The sequence below is a fragment of the Pipistrellus hanaki genome (genome assembly GCF_964339955.1).
Source record: "Pipistrellus hanaki genome assembly, contig: scaffold_39, whole genome shotgun sequence".
Lineage (NCBI taxonomy): Eukaryota > Metazoa > Chordata > Mammalia > Chiroptera > Vespertilionidae > Pipistrellus > Pipistrellus hanaki.
Genome location: NW_028182294.1, coordinates 520,095 through 541,210, shown reverse-complemented (window position 1 = coordinate 541,210; position 21,116 = coordinate 520,095). Strand labels below are relative to the sequence as shown.

The window sequence follows — 21,116 nt, the reverse complement described above, 5'->3', positions numbered from 1 at the left end:
GGCACGCGGGGGCGGTGTGGGGGGCGGGGGCGGGGCGCCGGGCGGGGCAGGAGCGGGGACTGGGGCGGGCGCGGGGCGTTCCTCCCGCAGCTCGGGGCGCCCCAGGTCCGGGCCCCTGGCGGGCAATCAGGCGGAGGAGGGCGCCTGCCCTGGGCCCTCTCCCCTCGGCCCGCGGGAGGCTCAGGAGCCCCCCCAGGGCCTCGGAGGGCAGAGCCGGGACGTTCGGGGGCACCGCCTGGGCCCCGCGGTGGGTCGGGCTGGGCAGTCCGGGTTGGGGCGCCGCCCGCGGGGCAGGAGCCGGGAGCAGGGGCCGGGCCGGCGGGGAGATGGCGGGGAGGGGACCCCTGCCGCCCTCCGCAACCCCCGCGGCTCGGCGCGGACACACCGCCCTCCGCCCGCGGACCGGCCCAGCACGTGACGCGCCCCGCCCCCGCCCCGCCCCGCCCCCGGCGCCCGGCATAAGAGCGCGGGCCCCCGGCGCCCCGTTGAGACGAAATTTCCGTCCCGGCGGCTCCGGTTCCAGGTCTGAGGGTCCCTCCGTGCGGGGCCGGGGGGCAGCTCCCGGCGGGGGCGGCGGCGGGGCCGCGGGCGGGCGGGCGGGGCGGCGGCGGCGGGCGGTTAGGTTTCGTTTCCCGGCGGCCGGGCTTCGCGGTTTCGCTTTCCCGGCGGCGCCGGGCCCTCCAGCGGCGGCTCCCGGTCTCCGCAGGGTCCAGCCTGCGCCCCCCGGGCCCGGGCGCTGGCTCAACACCGTGACCCCGGTGTGCGCGCCGCCACACCTGTCCTCATCGCCCGTGCCCGTGCCCCGCTCCTCCGCCCGGCGTGGCCCGGCCCCGCCGCCCGTGACCGCCTCCGCCCGGCGTGGCCCGGCCCCGCCGCCCGTGACCGCCTCCGCCCGGCGTGGCCCGGCCCCGCCGCCCGTGACCGCTCCTCCGCCCGGCGTGGCCCGGCCCCGCCGCCCGTGACCGCCTCCGCCCGGCGTGGCCCGGCCCCGCCGCCCGTGACCGCCTCCGCCCGGCGTGGCCCGGCCCCGCCGCCCGTGACCGCGCACCTGGCCACACCTGGGCCACCGGCCGGGTTCCGCCCCCCGAGCAGCCCTCCTGCGGGGACACCGCGCGCCGCCCGGACCGCGGACCCCGCAGCGCCATGGCCGCGGACCCCGAGAGGTGAGAGCCCGCCCGCCTCCCGGCGCCGCCCCGCGCCCAGCCGCGCCCTGACCCGCTCCGCCCACAGGGGGGCGCCGCGCGTGCTGTTCGCCGAGTGGCTGCTGGGCGAGGTGGGCAGCGGCCGCTACGAGGGGCTGCGCTGGCTGGACGCGGCCCGCACGCGCTTCCGCGTGCCCTGGAAGCACTTTGCGCGCAAGGACCTGGGCGAGGCCGACGCCGGCATCTTCAAGGTGGGACGCGGCGGCCGGACCCGCGGCGGCGGGGCGGAGGGCTGGCCGGCCTCCGGCGCCCGCCCACACCCTCCGCCTCCCTCCCCAGGCCTGGGCCCTGGCGCGCGGCAGGTGGCCGCCCAGCAGAGGCGCAGGCGACCTGCCGGCCCCCGACGGCCAGCTGCTGGCGTGCTGGAAAACCAACTTCCGCTGTGCCCTGCGCAGCACCAAGCGCTTCGTGATGCTGCAAGACAACTCGGCCGACCCCACCGACCCGCACAAAGTGTTCACACTCAGCTCCGAGGAGGGGTGCGGAGGTGGGCGTGGGAAGCTGCGGAGGGTGGGCTCGTGTGGGGGGTGCTGGGACTCTGTTCTGTCCCGGGGCAGCCACGGAGGTCAGATCTGCGGTTTTAGAAGTTGGTCTGGGAGAGGATGGTGCCAGGTTGGAGGGGGCCCGGGAGCAGGGGGGGGGGGAAGGGGGTGCTATTGAGACTAGGGAAGGGGGGCATGGACCAGCTTCGTGTCTCAGGTCCCAGTGCTGCCCCCCCCCCCCCAACTCTCCCTCAGGAAGTCCAGGCATTGGCCAGGGGGACCACAAGGCTTATGAAGATGCCCCACCCACCAGGGTAAGGCTGCTCTGTCCTGGCACCCGGTGGGGTGTGCCGCCTCCTGGGCTGTAGGCTGCTACGCCACCATCTTCCCCTGCAGGGGGCGCTCCCTGGGCCATGCCTGGCAGGTGCCAGTGAGAGTCCTGGGCCTGGACCAGCCAGTTGGAGACCCGTGCCCGGCGCCCCCAGCCCTCTGGTGAGCCTGGCAGCCTGCGCCGGGGCCCTCCCGCTGGAACCCCTGAAGCAGAGCCACCGGGAGTACCTGCTGGAGCCCCTTCCCGAGGCCCGTGGTGAGGGGCTGCCGGATGTGGGGTGGCGCCAGGGGAGGGCGGTCCGACAGGGAGGGTGCCGCCCGTGAGCTCCTACAGCTGCCTCTGCCGCCCGCAGGCCCAGAGCCGCCAGCCGGGGAGCTGGAGCTCCTGTGGGCTGCGGAGCCGGCCCCCAGCCCCAGGCCACTGCCCCTGGGCCCGGAGACAGGTGAGGACCAGGGGATGAGTGGGAGAGGGAGAGGCTGGAGGGGCAGGTGCCAGCTCAGGCCTTTCCCCCCAGACGTAGGTCCAGCCCCTGGGATCTGGCAGCCCCCACCTGAGGCGGAGCCCTGCACCCCACTGGTGGGCCCCCCCTGGCCACAGCTCGGCCCGCAGGCAGAGCCCAGCCTGGGACCCCTGCTCGTGACCATCATGTACAAGGGCCGCACGGTGCTGCAGGAGACCGTGGGGCGCCCCAGCTGCGTGCTCCTGTACGGGCCCCCCGGCTGTGCCGCGCAGGCCCCGGAGCCCCAGCCGGTGGCCTTCCCCTGCCCCGCCCAGCTCGCCGACCAGAAGCAGCTCCGCTACACGGAGAAGCTGCTCCAGCACGTGGCGCCCGGCCTGCGGCTCCAGCTCCGGGGGACGGGGCTGTGGGCCCAGCGCCTGGGCAAGTGTAAGGTCTACTGGGAGGTGGGCAGCCCCCTGGGCTCCGACCGCCCCTCCACCCCCGCGTGCCTGCTGGAGAGGAACTGCGACACCTGCATATTCGACTTTGGCACCTTCTTCCGAGGTCAGTGGCGCTGGCCCTGGGACCAAAGTCCGTCCCGCCCTCGCCCCGGGCCCGCACTCACAGGCTCCGTCCTGCAGAGCTGGCGCAATTCCGGGCTCGCGAGCGCAAGGACTCGCCGCACTACACCATCTACCTGGGCTTCGGGCAGGACCTGTCGGCCGGGAGGCCCAAGGAGCGGAACCTGGTGCTGGTGAAGGTGAGGGCACGGTCCCCCGCGGGGAGGCTGCCCCTGCCCCTGCCCCAGCCCCGACCTGGCTGACGGCACCCTCCCTGCAGCTGGAGCCGTGGCTGTGCCAGGCGTACCTGGAGAGGGTGCAGAGGGAGGGCGTGTCCTCCCTGGACAGCGGCAGCCTGGGCCTCTGCCTGTCCAGCTTCAACAGCCTGTATGAGGAACTGGAGCACTACCTGGAGCACTTCATGGAGGTGGAGCAGCCAGCCTAGGCCCCAGCGGCAGCCTGGGCCTCTGCCTGTCCAGCTTCAACAGCCTGTATGAGGAACTGGAGCACTACCTGGAGCACTTCATGGAGGTGGAGCAGCCAGCCTAGGCCCCAAGGCCGCCCTGACCAATAAAGGCACTACGAGCCGGAGCTGGTGTTGTGTGTGGCCGGGTCAGGGAGGGGTGGTCCCTCGCACGCACACTCTTCGGAGACATTACGTGGGACACGAAGCTCCCTGGGCACCGGGCGCTGCTCCTGCCACGGGCTGGGACCTGGCACCTGGGCTTCCTCCACGGCCAGTAGCCGCCCCGAGCTGTGTCCAAGGCCCATCGCGGCCCCCACGCCTGCCCCGCTGCCATGACTGTATTACGTTACCAGCGAAGTGGGGGTTCCCTAAACAAGAGACGGGCAGCCCCCTCCCATCCAAGGTCCCCATTTTCAAGTACTGAGTCGACGAGAAGTTTCTAAAGAGAATCATTTCTGATAAATTAGAACACAAGGAGGTGTATCTACAATGTACACGTAACGTCCAGTTTAAACCGCACGGGGCGGGCACAGACCACAAGTGATCTCCGGAACCTGGACGGCTGGGGTCCCCAGAGCTCTCTGCCGCGGCCGCTCCCAGCACGCGGGGCCTGGGCGGACTCAGCCCTCGGCGGCGGGCTCCCCGGCCTCGGGCCTGCGGTGCTTGCGCATGTGCCTGTACTTGTCCACGTAGGCCTTCACCAGGTTGCCCACCTTCACCGGGTTGATCTCCCCGCTCTTGCTGTGGCAGATCTGGGGGAGGGGGAGGCACAATTACCCAGAGGTCCTTGCACACCCAGACAGGTTCAGTAGCTGCCATGACTGGCCCTGGGGGCCCGCTGTACCCACCGCCCAGGGCCACTGAGTCCCACCATGATGGCCGGAGCCCGCAGGGTGTCGCTCTCTGACTGAGCCTCTTCAGCAAGCAAGGCCGCTGCCCCAGCACCGCACCCTCCCAGGCCCCCGCGCCGAGCCCAGAGGCGCCGCTGCCCCAGCACCGCACCCTCCCAGGCCCCCGCGCCGAGCCCAGAGGCGCCGCTGCCCCAGCACCGCACCCTCCCAGGCCCCCGCGCCGAGCCCAGAGGCGGCTCGCGCCCACCTTCTGCACGGCCTTGCGGAGGATGTCCTTGTACTCCTCCTTGGTGACCTCGCGCTTCTGGTAGAAGGGCTTGATGGCCAGCTTCACCTCCTCCACCGCCCGCTCCTGCGTGTGCAGCTTCTTCAGGTACTGGGGGAGGGGGCGGGGGGTGAGTGCCGGCCCGGCCCCGGGGCCTGGGGGCAGGCGCTCCGCGTGTGCTGGAGGACGGAGTGGGGGTCTCACCTCCTCGTTTTTGGCTTTCTCTGGGGCTGGCCGGGGAGTGGCTGTCCTCTCCTCCGAGTTGTTGGTGGCGGTTGCGTGGCCAGCCGGCTCGGAGGCTGTGGTCAGGACGGTGGGCACGGGCGCCAGGCTGGGGGCCACCCCGCAGCCCGCCAGGGGGAGGCTGCCCTGCAGGATGAACTGCACCGTGGGCTGGCTGACCGGAGCGTAGGGCGGAACACTGGAGGGCAGAGCCAGGGCGGGAGGCAGGCTGGAGCCATAAACCTGGGTGAGAACAGTCGGCTGAGCAGAGCTTCGATGCGGGCAGCACCCTCACCCCTCTCCTGAAGGACAGACCTTGGCCAGAGGGGCAGAGCCGAGGTCAGTGCCCACGTGCAAGGTCACCGCCCTCCCCGCAGCCCGGCACCCACCTGAGCAGGGTCCGCAGGGGGAAAGCCGGGCTCTGGAAGCGTGTAAGCAGGAGGGGGCTCGGGGCAGGGTGCCTGCTGCAAGTCCACCACAAGGCCCCCGTCTCCGGGCTCCCAGGCCTCTTCCTGGGGCTGCTGGGGCCTGTGAAGTGGGGTCCCTGAGGGCCAACATAGGGGAGGTGGGTGTTCCGTGGCCACCCAGGACGGAGGGCTACTTCCTGGCTGGAAAGCTCCAGAGAAGCACCCAGCAACAAGGACACAGCTGGCTGCAGCCACCTCCTACCAGTGATCCCACGTGCCCCCACTGCCCCAGCCCGCCCGTGCGTGCCGCCAAGCCCCTACTCACGCAGGGCCCTGTCCTCGGCCGGAGCGCCGCCGGCCGCCTCCTGCAGGTTCCAGGTGACCCTCTTCACGGGGGCTTTCGCCCGAAGCGCGGGGGTCGGGCAGGGGCTCTCCTCCTTCCCCAGCTGCGCCGCGCCCCCGGCCGGGCCTCCCGGGGCGCCTGGCCCCGCGGCCTGGGCCGGGTCCTGCTGGCACGGGGCCTTCTCCTGGGGGCCCTTGGTCCAGGGCGGGGGCTGCTCGGCGTCCTCGCTGTGGATCAGCGACACCTCCCTCCTGATGGCAGCCAGGCTGCGGTCGGGCTGCGGGCGGGCCGGGGGGCCCGGGGGCGCCGGGAGGACCTGGCGCTCGGGCGAGGAGGAGTCCGAGCTCTCCGGGGAGGGCGGCGAGCTCATGTCGTCGAGCTGCGTGAGGCCTTCGCTGGTGAAGTCATCGAAGACGTGCCCCGCCTCCACTGAGTCCGCGTAGTCCAGGTCCTCGGGGGCACCTTCCGCCGGCACCGCTGCGGCAGGGGGCGCCTGTTCGGCCTCAGCCCCTTCCGGCCACAAGTCTGCTCCTGCCGCGGCCTGCAGCCCCACGGCCACGGCGCTCTCCCTGCCCGGCCCCGGCTCCTCCTGGGGAGGGGCCACGGGGGAAGCCTCGGTCGCGGGCAGCCTCCTCCCGGGGGAGCGGGAGCGGGAGCGGGAGCGGGGCCGGGACCGCTTCTCCCGGGAGCGAGGCCGCCGGTGCTCCCGGGACCGGTGCTCCGGGCTGGGAGACCAGGACTGGTGCCGCCGCCTCTCCCGGGAGCCCCTCCTGTCTCGGGGCCGCTCGTGGCTCCTCTCCCTGGGACGGCGGGGCCGCCGGGCCCTCTCCAGGCTGCTGGGGGGAGAGCACCCCCTGCCCTGAGACCTGGACCCCGACCGCCGCCGCCTCCTGCTGCTCGGGCGGTGCGCGTGCTCGGAGCTCCCGGGGCTGCCGGAGCGCCGCCGGCCCCGGCTCCGGGACTCCCTCCTCCTCTCCCGGCTCCTGTCCTTGGCCTTCCTCCGCTTGGCCCGCTCGTGGCTGCTGGAGCGGTCGCTGGAGGACCTCCGAGCCCGGGCCTTGGGGGGTCTCCTGGCCTGGTCCTCACCCCCCAGCGGTGACAGCGACCGGGAGCTCCGGTCCCCGGAGCGGGCGCAGGCGGGCGCGGGCCCCGGGGCGGCGGCCGGCTCCTGCGGGTCTGTCTCTCTGCCGCGGGAGCTGGACGTGGAGGGGGAGCGGGACGGGCTCGGGGACCGCAGCTCCACGATGCGGTGGGTGGCCGGCGGCGTGGCCGGCTCCTCCACAGGCACGCAGGTCACCCTCCGCGCCTCAGACCCGAAGAAGGCGGTGCGCGGCGGCCGGTCCTCGTCCCCCCAGGGCTCCGGTGAGTCCAGGCCCCCGGCGGGCTCCGAGCCCCGCAGCCGGAGCGGGCTGGAAGGCCCCTGGGCGGCCTCGGGCTCCCCGAAGACCGCCTTCACGGTGTAGGAGGTGACGCAGCGCACGGTCTGCGAGGGCGGGACGCGGGGGCTGCCGATGGAGATGGTGCGGGTGATCTCCGAGGGCAGGAGGCCGGGGCCCAGGCGCTCGGGGCTGCTGCCGGCGGAGCTGGAGTCGGAGCCCGTGGGGTTGAAGGGGTCGTAGATCTCGCTCTTGAGCTGCTTGGTCTTCCGGAGGGAGCAGAGGGGGGCGGGGCTCTCCTTCCTCTGTGCCTTGCTGTCCACGGGCCGGAACGTGTTGCAGAAGCCGGGGCTGGAGAGCCTGCCGGAGTGCGCCGCGTTCCCAGGGATGTTGATCCGGAAGCTCTCGAAGGTCGAACTGCCGCCCTTCCCCCTCGAGGGTCCCAGCGGGGCAGGGGTCTGAGCGCTGCCCCCCGAGTGCACGCTGGGCTCCTGGGGGCCCCTGCCGCGGGGTGAGCCCTCCGCCCGGGCCCCGAGGCCAGGCTGCCCCGGGCCCTCCCTGCCTGTGAGCCGGCTGATGCAGGCGCTGGGGAGCTCCCCTCGCTGCCCGCCGGGGGGGGCGGGGGCAGGGGCCGTGTCTGCCCATCCGCCGCCGCCGTCCCTCCGCATCTTTGGTATCCGGGGGAGCTGGGAGATGTCCGCTCTCCGCGGCGCTGGCCGCGGGGCCTGGCCCGGCACCGCACAGGTGGCCGGCACGTCAGGGCCGCCGCCTGAGATCCTAGATGTGAATCCCGGAGCCCCGGCCCCCTCACTGTCGCCTCTGAGGTGTGGGCCCTCCCGCCGTCTGACGCCAGAAATGCTCACGCTGCACGAGCTCTGGGCCTGGCCTGGCCTAGGGGTCGCTGAGGCGTCCAGTCTCTCGGAGCCCGACGTGACCACAGGGACGTCGGACGGGGCGGACCTGCCTTGACTGCCCGGGCCCAGGCTTCCCGGGCGCCCTGAGCTCGGTGCTGGGGGCTGGGGGCCGTCCCGGGGCCCAGGGCCTTCTCCCCCTCGGGACAGACCAACTGAGTGCCGCTGGGAAGAAACAGGGGCTAAAAGACAAAAAGGAAACGGCCCTCAGGTGCCCCCCTCCTTTCCGAAGCCCCACGACTCGCTTAGCGTCACCACGTGGCTTTCTCGTGTGCATCACCAGTTCCTCCTCCGTGTCGCTGGTGGGGCAGCCCTGTGTGTGTGTGTGTGTGGGGGGGGGGGGGGGGCAGCCCTGTGTGTGTGTGTGTGTGTGTGTGTGTGTGTGTAAGCCCTGTGTGTGTGTGTGGGGGGGGGGGGGGAAAGTCCTGTGTGTGTGTGTGTATGGGGGGAGGAAGCCCTGGGGGGGGGGGAGGAAGCCCTGTGTGTGTGTGTGTGGGGGGGTGGCAGCCCTGTGTGGGGGCAGCCCTGGGGGGGCGTAGGGACCACTGGGCACCCTGGGCAGCTGGAGGCTTGCTGTGAGACCATGACGTGCCCAAGCCAGCGACAGCGGTGGCAGGAGGTAGGACAGAGGGCTGCCCGCCTCCGCAGCACTGCCATCACTGGCTGCCCAGTCCCCATGCTGGACCCCACCACCAAGCTAGACCCAGTCAGCGGGAGGCCCCGCGCAGGCTCCCGGGCGGAGAACACAGGCCCCGGGGCGGCCTGCGCGTGAGGCTGCTCAGAGCAGAGGCAGACGGGCGGAGCCCCGTGGCGTCTGCCCCGTGGGAACGCGCCCACCTCCACGCACCGGCCGCGCGGCTCCGGTCCCGGGAGGCGCCTCACCTGCCCGCTTGGCGCTGAGCGAGCCGTCGCGGTGGATGGTGATGTCCGCGCTGTCCATCAGGAGGAGGCTCTGGCCCGACAGGATGCTCCCCAGCAGGTCGGGGACAGGGGCCTCGTCCACGTCCGGCTCGGGCGCCGCGGCGGGAATGCTCCTCCTGCAGGTCAGACCAGGCCCTGCCATCGCTCCCCCGGCCCGGCCCGGCCCGCCGGCCCCCAGGAGGGAGACCCTCCCGGCCGCTCCCCTGCAAGCGGGGGCCGGGAGGAAATCAGTGGGGCATTCAGGCCAGCGAGCAGCTCTGCTATTGTGGCGTTTGGTTGGGGCAATGGTCAGCAAACTGCGGCTCGGAGCCACATGCGGCTCTTTGTCCCTTGAGTGTGGGAGCGCACGTACAGTGCGATTGAAACGTCGTGGCCCATGCGCAGAAGTCGGTTTTCGGCTCTCAAAAGAAATGTCAGTCGTTGTACTGTGGATATTTGGCTCTGCTGACTGATGAGTTTGCCGACCACTGAGTCAGGGTGCTTCTTCCCCCCAAAGGGTCCCGGTTAGAACAGGTCCAGCCCAGCAGCCTGGCCCCACCCAGCACCCCGCTGATGGGCCTGCCCCGGGGCCTCGTGCCCTCGCTCCCCAACAGGAAGCCGAGGGAGTCTGCTGCCGCCCTCAGACCCACCTGGAGAGCCCCATGGAGACCGGCCGGGCCACGGGCTGGTGAGACCGCAGTGCTGAGCGGGACAGGACCCTCCTCTTGGCGCTCAGGGGGGAGGCGGGGCTGGCAGACGGCTCTTCACTGCTGGAAGGACACCAGCGAGGGGACGGTGACCCAGGCCGGAGGCCCACGGCCCCCAGCCCGGCCCCGTGCCCAGCAGGCGGCCTGAGCGGGAGTCTCCTCCCTCCTTTAGCAGTGGCCGCTGAGGCTCCACCTGCCCCCACAGGGGGCACCCAGTCCCCTGGGAGGGAGGGCGGAAGGGAGGGGGCAGCTTGCTCCTCACTCGCAGAGGTGCCGCGGCACCGCCCCCAGTCACCTGTCGAAAGGGTCCAGCTCATAGGGGTCTCCAAAGACGGAGAGAGAGGCAGCGCCGATGTCCGCGCGCATCAGCCCCAGGGAGGGGTCCGCAGGCCGGCACACGGATGGGATGCAGGCCCCGTGGGTGGGCCTCCGGAGGCCCAGTGTCCGTGCGATGCGCCCACGAGCTGTGACTTCGCTCTGAGCGGCCTCGGAGGGAAAGAACCGCCCACGTGAGACGGGTGGATCTGGTGCGAGCTGGCAACAGCGGCGGCCGAGTCCACGCCAGACCAGAGCAGCAGGCCCACCCCCACACCCACAGGCCCCTGCAGGTCCCGGCCGTGTGTGTGGACCGGGGCCTCGGCCAGGACGAGACAGCCTGCCCCGCGGGCCCGGGAGCCTCCTGCCCCTCAGGCCCAGGCCCCGGGGCTGCCACAGCCGCAGGACGCCCGCCGGCTGCCCTCGGTGCTGCGGGACGTGCCCGCCCGCCCGCCGCGTGGCTCCGCCGGAAGGCCGTCCGGGACACCACACGCTCCTTGAGGGCCGGGCCCCTACCTTCAGCTTCTGTCCTTTCCTCTTCTTCCCGCGGCCCTGGCGCCTCCTGGGCCTCGTACCCGAGCTCCTGCCCCTCGCGGCCGGGCCAGGCGGGGCCTTCTTCCTGCCCTGCGCTGTCCTCCGCCGTCCTGCAGAGACACCCAGTCTGTGCTCAGGGCCCACGGCGTCCCCGAGGGTGGCCGCTGAGGCTCAGCAGGGAACCGCCCGCTCGCGCTTGGGTCTTCAGAGGGAACACGGACTGCAGTGCAGAGGCCCCTGCCCACCGGGCGGGCGCCGTGCACAGGAGCCCTGGCCGGGAGAACCGCCGCCAGCCTCCGAGTGCCATCCGGAGGAACAAGCCGACGGAGAGCCCAGCGAGGACCTGGCTCCGCACGCCGGGGGCTGACGGAGACCAGAGAGCACCGCCCACTTCACAGACCCCACCCGTGAGCCCGCGCTCGGTGCTGCCAGGGCTGCTCAGTGGGAGGAGCCTCGGCGGGCAGCCAGGGAGCCAGGAAGGCAGCGGGACCGACCCCCGGCGCACGCTCTCACCACCCGCACGCAGGGCCCGTGAGCTCACAATGGGGCTGACCCCGGAGTGAGCCCGGCGGCTGAGGTCTGCGCAGAGGCCCAGCCCGGCGGGGAGACCCTGAAGCTGTGCGGCTGGTGTGCTGAGCCCCCGCACGGCCCCAGTGCCCTGGCCCGGAGCTCTGACACCTCCCCCCGCCCCCGCGGGCCCACGGAACCAGCCCGAGCACGGCCAGGGACGGCCACACGCGCAGGCAGTGCTGACCAGAACGTCCACACGGCAGACGCCCGCACACCAGCAGCCCTGCCCGGCCGCGGGCCCGCACAGCCTGCGCTCTAGAACCACGGCCTTTGTGACACGCCGGAACCCCGCCGGACGCTGCTCGAGTGGGCACCTCTCACTCTCCGGCACCGCCATGCCCTCCGTTCCCGGCGCACGGCCACGCTCACGGAGAGGGCGCTGCGAGGACCGGCGCACGTGCTGGGTGCGGACGAGGGGGCCGGGCTGAGCGGGGAGGACAGAGCGGGCTGAGTGCGGACGAGGGGGCCGGGCTGGGTGCGGACGAGGGGGCCGGGCTGAGCGGGGAGGACAGAGCGGGCTGAGTGCGGACGAGGGGGCCGGGCTGGGTGCGGACGAGGGGGCCGGGCTGAGTGCGGACGAGGGGGCCGGGCTGAGTGCGGACGAGGGGGCCGGGCTGAGTGTGGACGAGGGGGCCGGGCTGGGTGCGGACGAGGGGGCCGGGCTGGGTGCGGACGAGGGGGCCGGGCTGAGCGGGGAGGACGGAGCGGGCTCTGGGCCCCGTTCTGCAGCCCGACAGTGCAGCCTGACCTACCCCCGCCAGAACTCCTTTAGCAAACGAACAAACCAGCGCTCAAGCGGATACAGCAAACGAGGTGTGACCACACACAGCCTCCTGCCACCTCCCCCAGGGGACGCCCCGTCCCAGCGGACGCTCACGGGATGAGGGCAGCCCCGGAGCGCCCACTCAGAGCCTGCCCTCCGTGAGACACACGTCAGGAGTGTAACCGGGCTCACGGCATCAGAAAAGACACGCACGTGCGACACAAGAAGTGAGAGCCGCGATGCTGAATTCTAACTCGAGAACCAGTGTGACCGAGGACCGCTCCCAGCTGCCCAGGGGCCACAGAGAGGCAGCACATGCCAGACCGGCCCAGAGCCGTGGCTGCCACGGTGCCCCCGGTGGGAAGGGCACCGTCTGTCCAGCCATGCACCGAGGGGGAGGAGACCCTGACTGTGCGGCTGGTGCGGGTGAGCCCCGCACGGCCCAGTGCCCTGGCCCGAAGCTCTGACACCCCCGTGCGGACTGCGGCTCCCGGGAACTTGGGCGCAGACAAACCAGCCCCGCCCTGGCTTACTTGCTTTCCTCCTCCGCTTGGCGGGGGCCCGCGGCGTCGTGGGGCGCTGATACACGGCTGTGCTCAGACCAGAGGCAACGGCTTCGATGGTCTCATCAAGCAGGGAAGACACCAGGTACCTGGGAACGTGCTGCACGCAGGGGGGTTGGTGGGCACAGGCCACGTGGGGACACGCACAGCCTGGGCCACCCCACCAGCTGGCATCACCCTCTCGATTCCAGACAGTGGGTGCTTCCCACCAACCGGGACCAGGGGGACCGGCCTGGGGAGGGCAGGCTCCCAGGAAGCAGGCTCAGGGGGAGGTGGGGGAGGAGGGCAGGCAGGCTCAGGCGCCCACGGAGCAGGAGCCACCCCCCAGGATACGGGGGCCGGATGGACTGCAGGCGGCCCCCCGGGAGCTGTGGTGGCAGCGGCGTGTGCTGAGAGCACCACTCCCCGCCCAGCAATGCTCCCACAGGAGGGCACAACTGCAGGGCAGCCTGCCCTGAGGCCGGCGGTGCCCACCCCGGGGAGAGCACCCACCTGGATACTCCTGGCAGTGGACATGCGGTTCCGGTTCACAGTGGCTCGGACACGCTCACTCTGCCGCGTCCTGGCGATGGCCCGGGTCCGCCCCTCACGAGGCCGCAGCCGGCTGGCGGTGGGTACCACGTCGACCAAGAGCAGAGAGACCTCCTCCTCGGACACGGGGTCCACGTCTGGGAAGAACGGAGATGCTGGGCCGCTGGTGCAGCCGCCCGGACTGGCAGCACCGAAGCCGGGCCCCGCTCCCCCCCAAGCCCCCCGGCTGGCCGGGCCGGACCACCCGCTCCGGCCACGTGGCCGCTGAGGCGGCGGCACTACCTGCAGGACGGCCGGCAGCTCCGGGGCTGGCACATCCCGGACAGAACCACTCGTCCACGGGCACCTCCTGGAGAGGGGGGTCCAAGCACTCCATGTGGTACCTACGGGGTGAAGGGCCGTCAGACGCGGCCCTGCCGCACGCCGCGCCGGGCGCCACGGAGCAGGTGCCGAGGCGCCCGAGGTGCTGGCGTCCGCCCGGGAGTCGGCGGTCCCGCCGGCGGCCGGGCCTGGCAGGGAGCCCTCACCCGGCATCGCAGCCGTCGCAGAGCAGCAGGCGGTCCTCGCGGTCGCTGCGGCCGCACACCTCGCAGAAGGTGGGGTCCTCTTCCTCCTCTCCGGCCCGGGCGCTCTCCACCGGCACCTGGAGGCGAAGGGCTGCTGCTCACGGGCACTCGGCGCCCACCCGCCCCACGCTGCTTGGTCGGCCGGAGCCGCTCCCTCGGCTTCCGGAGGCGTCTCCGTGGCCCCAGGCCCACCAGAGGCTCGGGACTCACACGCACACGGGGGTCTGTGTTTGGAGACCATTTCAAGGTCGTTTATCAAGAAGAAAAAGCGATTCAACCGAAAACCAAGCGGTGCCACGGGGGCCCACCGCAGAGCCGGCACGGGGAGCCCCCAGCCCCCGGGCACTGGGAGGACAGGAAAGCAGCCTCCGGCAGCAGGCACTGCCGCTCCCGCTCGGAAAGGGTCACGGAGACGAGGGAACCTAGCTGCCGTCATTCAAGCCCGGTCCGCGCGATGCTGTGGACACGCCCCTGCCTCCCCCAGCACCCTCCCCACAGCCGCGAATGGCAACCTGGTGGGGTCCCACACAGCGGGGGCCAGTCCGCATCAGCTCAGGAAGACAATGCGAATGCGTGCTTTCCCGCCAGACAGAGACCGCGCCACGGACACGACGGTGGGGGCTCCACAGCGTGGACGCTCACCTTCTTCAGGACTTTTCCACCAAATTGGGCTCGAATACAAATGCACTTAAACAGAGTCCGGTCGACGGGACAGGAGTTGGCATTCTGTGAGAACAGGAACGGGATCAGGACCCTGCGGGTCACCTGCACTAACGCCCCTCGAACAAGCAGGCGCCCTCGCACCCGACAGATGCTCACACCCCGCCAGGCGCGTCTCCGTCTCCACGTGGAGCTGCCGCCTGGAGGAAGAGGCGGCAGGGAGCCGGGCGTGTGCTCACGGCGCTCCCAGGCGTGAAGGGAGCACAGGGGACAGGTGACACCCCCGGAGCCCCTTCTCTGCCCACGCTCCATGGCTGCTCCCTCAGTGCGCAGAGCGTCCCCGCAGCAGGTACGCTGCAGAGATCGATCTTGCCTCAACAGCGTCTCCCATGTGAGCGCTACAGAACGCCTTTACCGGTGCACCGTATACAGCGCACGTGCTTGTCACTGTGAACCTCCACGTGCCCGCTGGGGTCTGGGCTCACCCGGCCTCGCACAGGCAGCCAGCGCCTCCCCCTGCTGGCTCTCTGCGGCGGGAAAGCAGAGCCGCTGCGCACACCCCCGGACGTGTCTGCCGGACGCAGCTGGTCCTCCAGCTCCACTGGTCCAGGGCCCTCACTGTGGGAGGCCATGGCACAGCACTGGGCTCTGCCCACCCCATGGCCAGCAGCTCCGCCTCCCCGGAGGGCCCCCAGGGGCTGTGCAGGGCCGTTGCCTTGTGGTGCGCACAGCGGTGTCCCGCCGGCTCCTGTGCTCACCGTCCACTTGTAAGTCCCTCCCGGGCCGTCCGGGAGCCTCACTGGGTCCTCCCCTGTGCACTCTCCCAGAGGGCGAGGAGGCCGCCGGCACTGAGCTGTCCGGCCGCGTACTGAGCTGCCCGGCCGCGCACACGCTCACAGGAGCCCCTCTGCCCAGAGGCGCCGCTGTGCCCACCGGGTACTTGTCCCCTGGCCCACCCGTTCCCGGACCACGTCCGGCGTAGCCATCACCGACGACGAAGCGCCACCGAGGAGCGGCTCTCGCTTGGCGTTCCTCCGTGGGGCGCGGGGCCCTGGGAACCGCGCCCTGCCCTCCGGGTGAGGCCTCCGCGCAGAACGGGCGGGCCCTCCGACAGGAGGCGGGAGCGCCCTCACCTTGGCCCACTCCAGGATGCAGTCCAGGCAGAAGTAGTGGGCGCAGCCCTCCGGCGTCCCCACGGCCTGGTCCCTGAACGTGTTGAGGCAGATGGGGCAGCTCTCTGCGTCGTCGTCAGAATCGCCTGCGCCATTGGCCACCAGCTCCCCCTGCGGGTCGGCCGCCACCAGCGCCTCCCCGTCATCGTCACTGTCGTCGTCCTCGGACTCTTCGGAACCGAGGGGGAGAGAGAGAGAGAGAGAGAGGGAGAGAGAGAGGGAGAGGGAGAGAGAGAGAGAGAGAGAGAGAGAGAGAGAGAGAGAGAGAGAAGGGACAACGTGAGCGACCACCGTGGACCGAGACGCCGAGCAGCACAGCACCGGCCAAGCACCCAGCTCCAGCCCCGAGCGGTCAGACCCTCCGGGCCGGGCATGACGAGGCCAACTCCCAGGCCAGCACCCCGGACGGCGCACACTCCCACCCCCTCCTCGTGGCAAGTGTGAAAGAGCCGCCCGCCGCCTTCCGACAACACGGCCCTCGGGCCCACTCCCTCTGGGCGGACCACGAGGCGCCCAGGTCGGAGGCAGAGATGTAAGGGGACACTCGGTTGCACAGTCACTGTGGTCAGTTTTCTGTCCTCCCCAAGCGCCTCTAGAACAATACCCAGTGCACAGAGGACAGAGCAGTGGGGTGGCCGCCTCGCGGGTCCCAGGACCCCACCGGGTCACCCTCTGCGTGTGGCAGTACCGGTGCCCACCACGCTACCGCCCTGGCAGAGCAGTTCCCGGGTCGGGTCGACTGCCTCAGGCGAGCCCGCCAAGCGCCGCTCCCCTGGCCGGCTGCAGAGGTCTGAGCGCTCCTGCTGGGCGGCCGAGGATGCCGCCAGGAGCGATGACAGTGCCCACCAGCCGGCCAGAAACCGGACCACGGCCCTGCCCGGCACCGGGCTTCTGCCAACAAGCAGTGACCCTGGAGGAGGGCGTCGTCCCACGCACCAAGAGGTCACTAGTTTGATTCCCGGTCAGGGCACAGGCCCCAGTAGGGAGACTAGCTCGATCCCCACTCGGGGGAATGCAGGAAGCAGCTGCCAAACATAGGTTTTTTTCCTCTCTCTCTTTTTCCCCCACCCCCCGGGGGGTGGAGGGGAATACATATACATATACATATACATATATATATATATATATATATATATATCAATAAAAAGTATTAAAAAAAAAAAAAAAAACGAGCCGAAGCCGGTTTGGCTCAGTGGTAGAGCATCGGTCTGCGGACTGAAAGGTCCTGGGTTCAATTCCGGGCAAGGGCATGTACATTGGTTGCGGGCACATCCCCGGTAGGGGGTGTGCAAGAGGCTGCTATTCGATGTTTCTCATCGATGTTTCTAGCTCTCTCTCTCTCTCCCTTCTTCTCTGTAAAAAATCAATAAAATATATTTTTAAAAAAACAAACAAACAAAAAAACACGAGTGAGCACAGGCAGGAGCCCCTAGCAGCGAGGACCTGGTCAGAAGCCTGGGCCAGGGCGTGCTCTGTCCACCGAGACCCAGGGTCTGGAGGGGGCACTACACTTCCGTTCTGGCAGGAGGCACGGAAGGTGGTCTCCCTGGAAACTGCCATTCCTGCTGCTCCGTGCTCTTTTTTCCTTTGTTTTTTAATATTTTCCTATTTTTTTTCCCGTATTTTAGATAGAATCAGAAACATTGATCAGCCGCCTCCTGCACACCCCTCACCGGGGATGTGCCTGCAAAAAAGGTACATGCCCTTGACCGGAATCGAATCTGGGGCCCTTACGTCCGCAGATCAACTTTCTATCCACTGAGCCACACCGGTTAGGGCTGCTCTGTGCTCTTGCACATTGTAATCTCTGGTCCTAGCAAATCGCGTCACCCAACGAAAGGAAGTGTCACACCGAAGGGAGCCGTCACCCGTGGGCATGGAGGACACCCCACAGGGGACTGCCCCTCAGCGGCCAGCGCGGTCAAGCAGCAATGGCCCCGGGGCCGTCTGGAACCAGCCGCCCTCGCAGCCGCTCCGAGGCAGCGCTCACCAGATCCATCCTCCGGGTCCCCCTCCTCCTCGCCATCGGAGCCGTCGCCGAGCTCACTGTCCGTGTCCTCGGAGCCCCCACTGGCACCGTCACTGCTTTCCTCTAGACCAAGACAGGACAAACAGCCGCAGTCACCGAGGCAGGAGGGGGCACAGGCACAGTGGGGGGAGGGGGCCGCAGCTGCTGGCAGGGTGGGACGTGGGGCTGGGAAGGACAGGAGTAGGAAAAGCAAAGCCCCTTTGCTCTATTCCATCTGCATTGCTCACGTTAGAAATAATACTCAACAATAAAGGTTATTTTAAAACATTTAAAAAATGAAAATAAGACAAAAGAATGTACCACTTCTGCAGTTTAAACAGAGTCCTGCAGACATCTTTCAGACACTGGCCAAAAGGGAACTCGGCTTTTCTGTCTAATCATTTTAAAGAGGGAGGGAGGGAGGGGGGAGAGAGAGAGGGACTGGGGGAGGGAAACATCCCAGGGAGATGGAACGGAACCTTGGCGTAGGGATAAGGCTCCAACTGAGCCGAGGGGCGCTCAGCTCTCCTGGAGGCCATGTCCCGGTGAAGGTGCCGGCCTTGAGCCCGCCCTCGGCTCTGGCGGGGGGGGGGGGGGGGGGGGGCTCACCCGCATCACTGGCCTCGGGGGCAGCGCTGCACCCCAGGCTGCGGTCCACCAGCTCATCCAGGCTGTCCTCATCCATCGCGGGACATGGGGTTCGGCCTGAAGGAAGAGACCAGAGCCATCAACCTTGGACGCGGCCCCTGCAGGACAGGAGGCGCGGAGGCCGAGCCGGCCGAGAACGGCTGTGTCCGAGGGAGGCAGCTTCGGCACTGCCGCGCTCAGGCAGATCCTCCAACAAACCCCTCGGCAGCAGGGCACCCCCAGGCAGGTCCCGCTCAGCCAAGGGCTGCCAGCGGCCTCTGCTCCGGACCCCCCCAACCGTGAGCTTTAGCTCACCCAGAACATCCGGGGGCAGCAGGGGCCATGGAAGCCAGGCTCCGCCCCTCAGCCACCGTGTCCACCCCCTCGGGCTCCTGACCTCCGAGGGGGACACCTGTGGGACCTCTCTGCAAGCCCTCTGCCCGGACAACACAGACCCAGACAGAGGGCCTGAGTGCATCAAGACACTCTCCGTCCCACACCACAGCCTCCAGCGCTGGTCCCCGAATGAGGTTCCTTCTCTGAGGGAGCCACTCAGGCAGGAGTGCGCTTCCTCCCGGCAGCCCCCTGCCCTTCTCCGGAGGCAGAAGCACCAAGCAAGGGGGGCCGCAGAGTGCCCAGCCAGGAGCCAAAGGCCCTCGTGCTCAGAGGACGAGGCGGCCATGACGGGTGCAGGCGGCGCAGGTGGTGGGGTGTGTGTGTGTGTGTGTGCAGGCGGCGGGTGGGGCTACCACCACACAGAGCTCCCAGGGACGAGCCCGGTGGGGCCATGGCCAGTTCACACAGCAGCCCACTCCCCACACCAAGCTCCAGACTCCAGGACGGCAGCGAGGCGCTGAATGTGGCGAAATTGCCAACGGCCAAATGGTGTGGGTTCCTGGGACCAGCGACCTCAGAGGGTTTGGTGGACCTGTCAGCCCGTAAGTCCACGAGTGGCCCCACGTTAAGAAACCCAGCCCCGCCCCGCCAAGTGCTTGGTGCACGGCAGTGCGGCAGGACCCTGCGTCCTGTGCCCACGTCCTGGCCACGACCTGTGCTGAAGACCATGGACCCGAAGGTGGCAGGGCCACGGCCCATCAGGAGTGCGCACTGGCCACAGGCGCCAGGACTAACCTGCGGGCGCAGAGCCCAGAGCAGGGCAGGTCCTCACCCGCGGCCATGCTTCACAGCCACTAAGGCAAAGCACGGCGGAGAGCACCTGGCTTCTCCCCTGGGGCGCCGAGACCTGGGCCTGCCTGGCAGGGGCCCTGGCAAGGAGGCCATGATGGGTTTGGCACACAGGGCTTGCCAGAAACACCAGGGAAGGCATCTGACCTCAGGGAGGGCCTAGCTGTCCCTCCAAAGGCCTCTGCACACCCCTGCCTGCATCATCACACAACAGTGCATGCTGGCTGCACCCCGAGAAAGGACCCGGGGAGCCTCCAAAAGAACTTTCCGGAGCAGTGCCTACACCAGTACCAAGGAAGACCCCAGCCAGGGACCCCACAGCGGCCCGGCTCCCACAGGCCAGAGCACGGCCAGAGGCCATTTCTTCGGGGAAGCCCCTGGCCCTCCAGGGTGCCGGCAGCATTCTGTGGTTCTCCTGCTCAGCCTCCAGCTCTGGGGTACAGGGGGGCAGGAGTTAAAGCAGGGAATTTCCCCGCTCTTCAAATTCAGGGACCCACGCGCCTGCCGTTCTGACCATTGCCAGGGAACGGACAGCCTCCGGCGGGGGGTGACCGAACGGGCCCAGGCCTGGGCGTGGTGGGCCGTTCTTTACTAAGCGGCTGCCTCAGCGGCTGTGAGACCGGGAAACTACCTGCCCTGAACCCCAGAAAGCTAAGATGCCACCGAGGGGCCACACAGGGGCTCGCCCGGTGCAGGAAACGGGCCAGAAGGAGCAGCCCCGACTCAACATTCCTGCAGGCCCAGAGAGAGGGGAGACGTGCTGAACCCCACGTCAAACCTCACCCGAGCCTCAGGTTCTGTGGGTCACCGGGCAGGTCCCCCTTCGGCTGCTGGACAGACCAGCAGAGTCTGAACTCCCAGCTGCGGGGGACACTGGGGGCTCCCCAACCTCTCCGGGCTCAAGGCGATCCCACCTCCTCCCGAAAGACTGGCGCCAACTACGACTTCAGGACGAGACCGTCCCCTGGCCGCACCGGCCTGCCCGACGCAGGCGCGGCCGACGCAGCGACGTGGGCCGGGAGCTGGAAACGAGTTGGCGGCGGGTCACGGCTCGCTCCAACGGGACGGCAGGTGGGAGTCGCGGGGGCGGGGAGTCACAGGAAGGGGCGGGGGCGGGTGGGCTCCCCGCGGCCCGGGCAGGAAGGCGGCACCCCGGAAACCCGCCCGCAGGCCGCGGGGCGCCCCAGCCCCGGCGCGAGGCCTCCCCGCCGCCGCCCGCCCGGGACGCAGGCCTCGCTCCGGCCGGCAGGCCGCAGACAAAGCGCGCGGCGCCCGGAACCACCGCGCGGCCCGGACGCGGCAGGGACCCTGGGGCCGGCGCCGCCCCCGCACGTACCCGGGAACCTCGAGCCCTGCCGGCCGCTCCCGGGCGCTCGCCGCTACCAGACCGAGAGCCTCGACTAGGCCCGGCCGCCGCCGCCGCAGCCGCCGCCGCCGCTGCCGCGCGCCCCTCGACCCGGAAGGGCACGAGCCGACTTCCGGGTCCCTCCCGCCCCGCCCGTTGGCGGGAACCACAGACAAGGGAGCGCAGGAGAGGCCTGAAGCGGAGAAGGAGGCCGTTCCTCGCGGTCGCGGGCCGCGGGGCGCTGGAAACACTGTGTGGTTGAGGACGCATGCCCCGAGGCCCGGGTCCGGGGATAGCTTGGGGTGTCCGCGTCCCCGCCGCTGGGTCGTCCCGGACCGCCCCCCCACTGGGAGATGGTACAGTCCGACCCGCGCCCGCCGCCCAGAGCGAATGGGAGCGGCCGTCTGCTCACCTGGGCCCCGCCCCCGCCAGAGCCCCGCCCCCGCCAGGAGGCCCCGCCCCCGCCAGCGGCCGCGGCGGCCCGCAGCTTCGCGCCCGGTTCCCTCGCGGACTGAGCCAGGACGAGCCCTCGGTGCGCGGCTCTGGCGAGGACACGCCGCCGCGGGCCCGGCCCGGTGCACACCAGCGCTGCGGGCGCTGTGCCTGTGCCCCGCGTGCTGTGGGACCAACGGGCTCGCGCTGTGGCCGATAAGCAGGTGGCCCCGGGCGCAGCGAGGGGATGAGGCTGGACTTGACCTCGGCGGAGGGCTGCGCGTGCGGACAGGGCCGGCCGGGTGGACGGCTGCGGGGCTGGGCCCGTGCGCCGAGTGGCGGAGAGGCCGGCCTGCAGGGCCAGGGGCTCTGGGGAGCTGGGG

The 21,116-nt window shown here is 70.4% G+C and overlaps 2 protein-coding genes across 6 annotated transcripts; one reads left to right on the top strand and one right to left on the bottom strand.

Annotated features, from left to right (window-relative positions):
- Positions 1-1,010: 1,010 nt before the first annotated feature.
- IRF7 (interferon regulatory factor 7) lies at positions 1,011-3,605 on the top strand. 2 transcript variants are annotated; one of them, XM_084907080.1, is made up of 10 exons: positions 1,011-1,163; positions 1,231-1,393; positions 1,482-1,689; positions 1,940-1,998; positions 2,081-2,270; positions 2,368-2,457; positions 2,530-3,018; positions 3,096-3,214; positions 3,295-3,441; positions 3,546-3,605. In XM_084907080.1, exons 1-10 carry the CDS (start codon positions 1,144-1,146, stop codon positions 3,561-3,563), a joined length of 1,503 nt encoding a protein of 500 aa, XP_084763206.1. In that variant the 5' UTR covers positions 1,011-1,143; the 3' UTR covers positions 3,564-3,605. The 2 variants fall into 2 exon arrangements, with proteins under 2 accessions (XP_084763206.1, XP_084763207.1); XM_084907081.1 differs by lacking the exons at positions 2,368-2,457; positions 3,546-3,605 and having other exon boundaries at positions 3,295-3,470.
- A 311-nt stretch (positions 3,606-3,916) lies between these two features.
- On the bottom strand, positions 3,917-20,435 carry PHRF1 (PHD and ring finger domains 1). Of its 4 annotated transcripts, none has more exons than XM_084907054.1 (18): positions 20,293-20,435; positions 17,754-17,849; positions 17,127-17,228; positions 15,098-15,306; positions 13,947-14,030; positions 13,266-13,381; positions 13,021-13,121; positions 12,700-12,875; positions 12,178-12,307; positions 10,294-10,421; positions 9,758-9,948; positions 9,406-9,525; positions 8,738-8,892; positions 5,551-8,037; positions 5,208-5,362; positions 4,801-5,061; positions 4,579-4,707; positions 3,917-4,232 (listed from the first exon to the last, which is right to left on the bottom strand). In XM_084907054.1, exons 2-18 carry the CDS (start codon positions 17,827-17,829, stop codon positions 4,101-4,103), a joined length of 4,752 nt encoding a protein of 1,583 aa, XP_084763180.1. In that variant the 5' UTR covers positions 17,830-17,849; positions 20,293-20,435; the 3' UTR covers positions 3,917-4,100. The 4 variants fall into 4 exon arrangements, with proteins under 4 accessions (XP_084763180.1, XP_084763181.1, XP_084763182.1 ...); XM_084907055.1 differs by having other exon boundaries at positions 9,406-9,522; XM_084907056.1 differs by having other exon boundaries at positions 9,758-9,939.
- Between the last annotated feature and the right edge of the window lie 681 nt (positions 20,436-21,116).

Excerpts from the sequence above, each read along its gene's own strand:
- IRF7 (XM_084907080.1), top strand. The coding sequence starts at position 1,144 with ATGGCCGCGGACCCCGAGAG. Across the intron at positions 1,690-1,939 it reads CTCCGAGGAGGGGTGCGGAG|GAAGTCCAGGCATTGGCCAG; the intron begins GTGGGCGTGGGA and ends ACTCTCCCTCAG. Across the intron at positions 3,215-3,294 it reads GGAACCTGGTGCTGGTGAAG|CTGGAGCCGTGGCTGTGCCA; the intron begins GTGAGGGCACGG and ends CCCTCCCTGCAG.
- PHRF1 (XM_084907054.1), bottom strand. The coding sequence starts at position 17,829 with ATGGATGAGGACAGCCTGGATGAGCTGGTGGACCGCAGCCTGGGGTGC. Across the intron at positions 12,308-12,699 it reads CCACTGCCAGGAGTATCCAG|CACGTTCCCAGGTACCTGGT; the intron begins GTGGGTGCTCTC and ends CCCTGCGTGCAG. Across the intron at positions 4,708-4,800 it reads AGAAAGCCAAAAACGAGGAG|TACCTGAAGAAGCTGCACAC; the intron begins GTGAGACCCCCA and ends CCCCTCCCCCAG.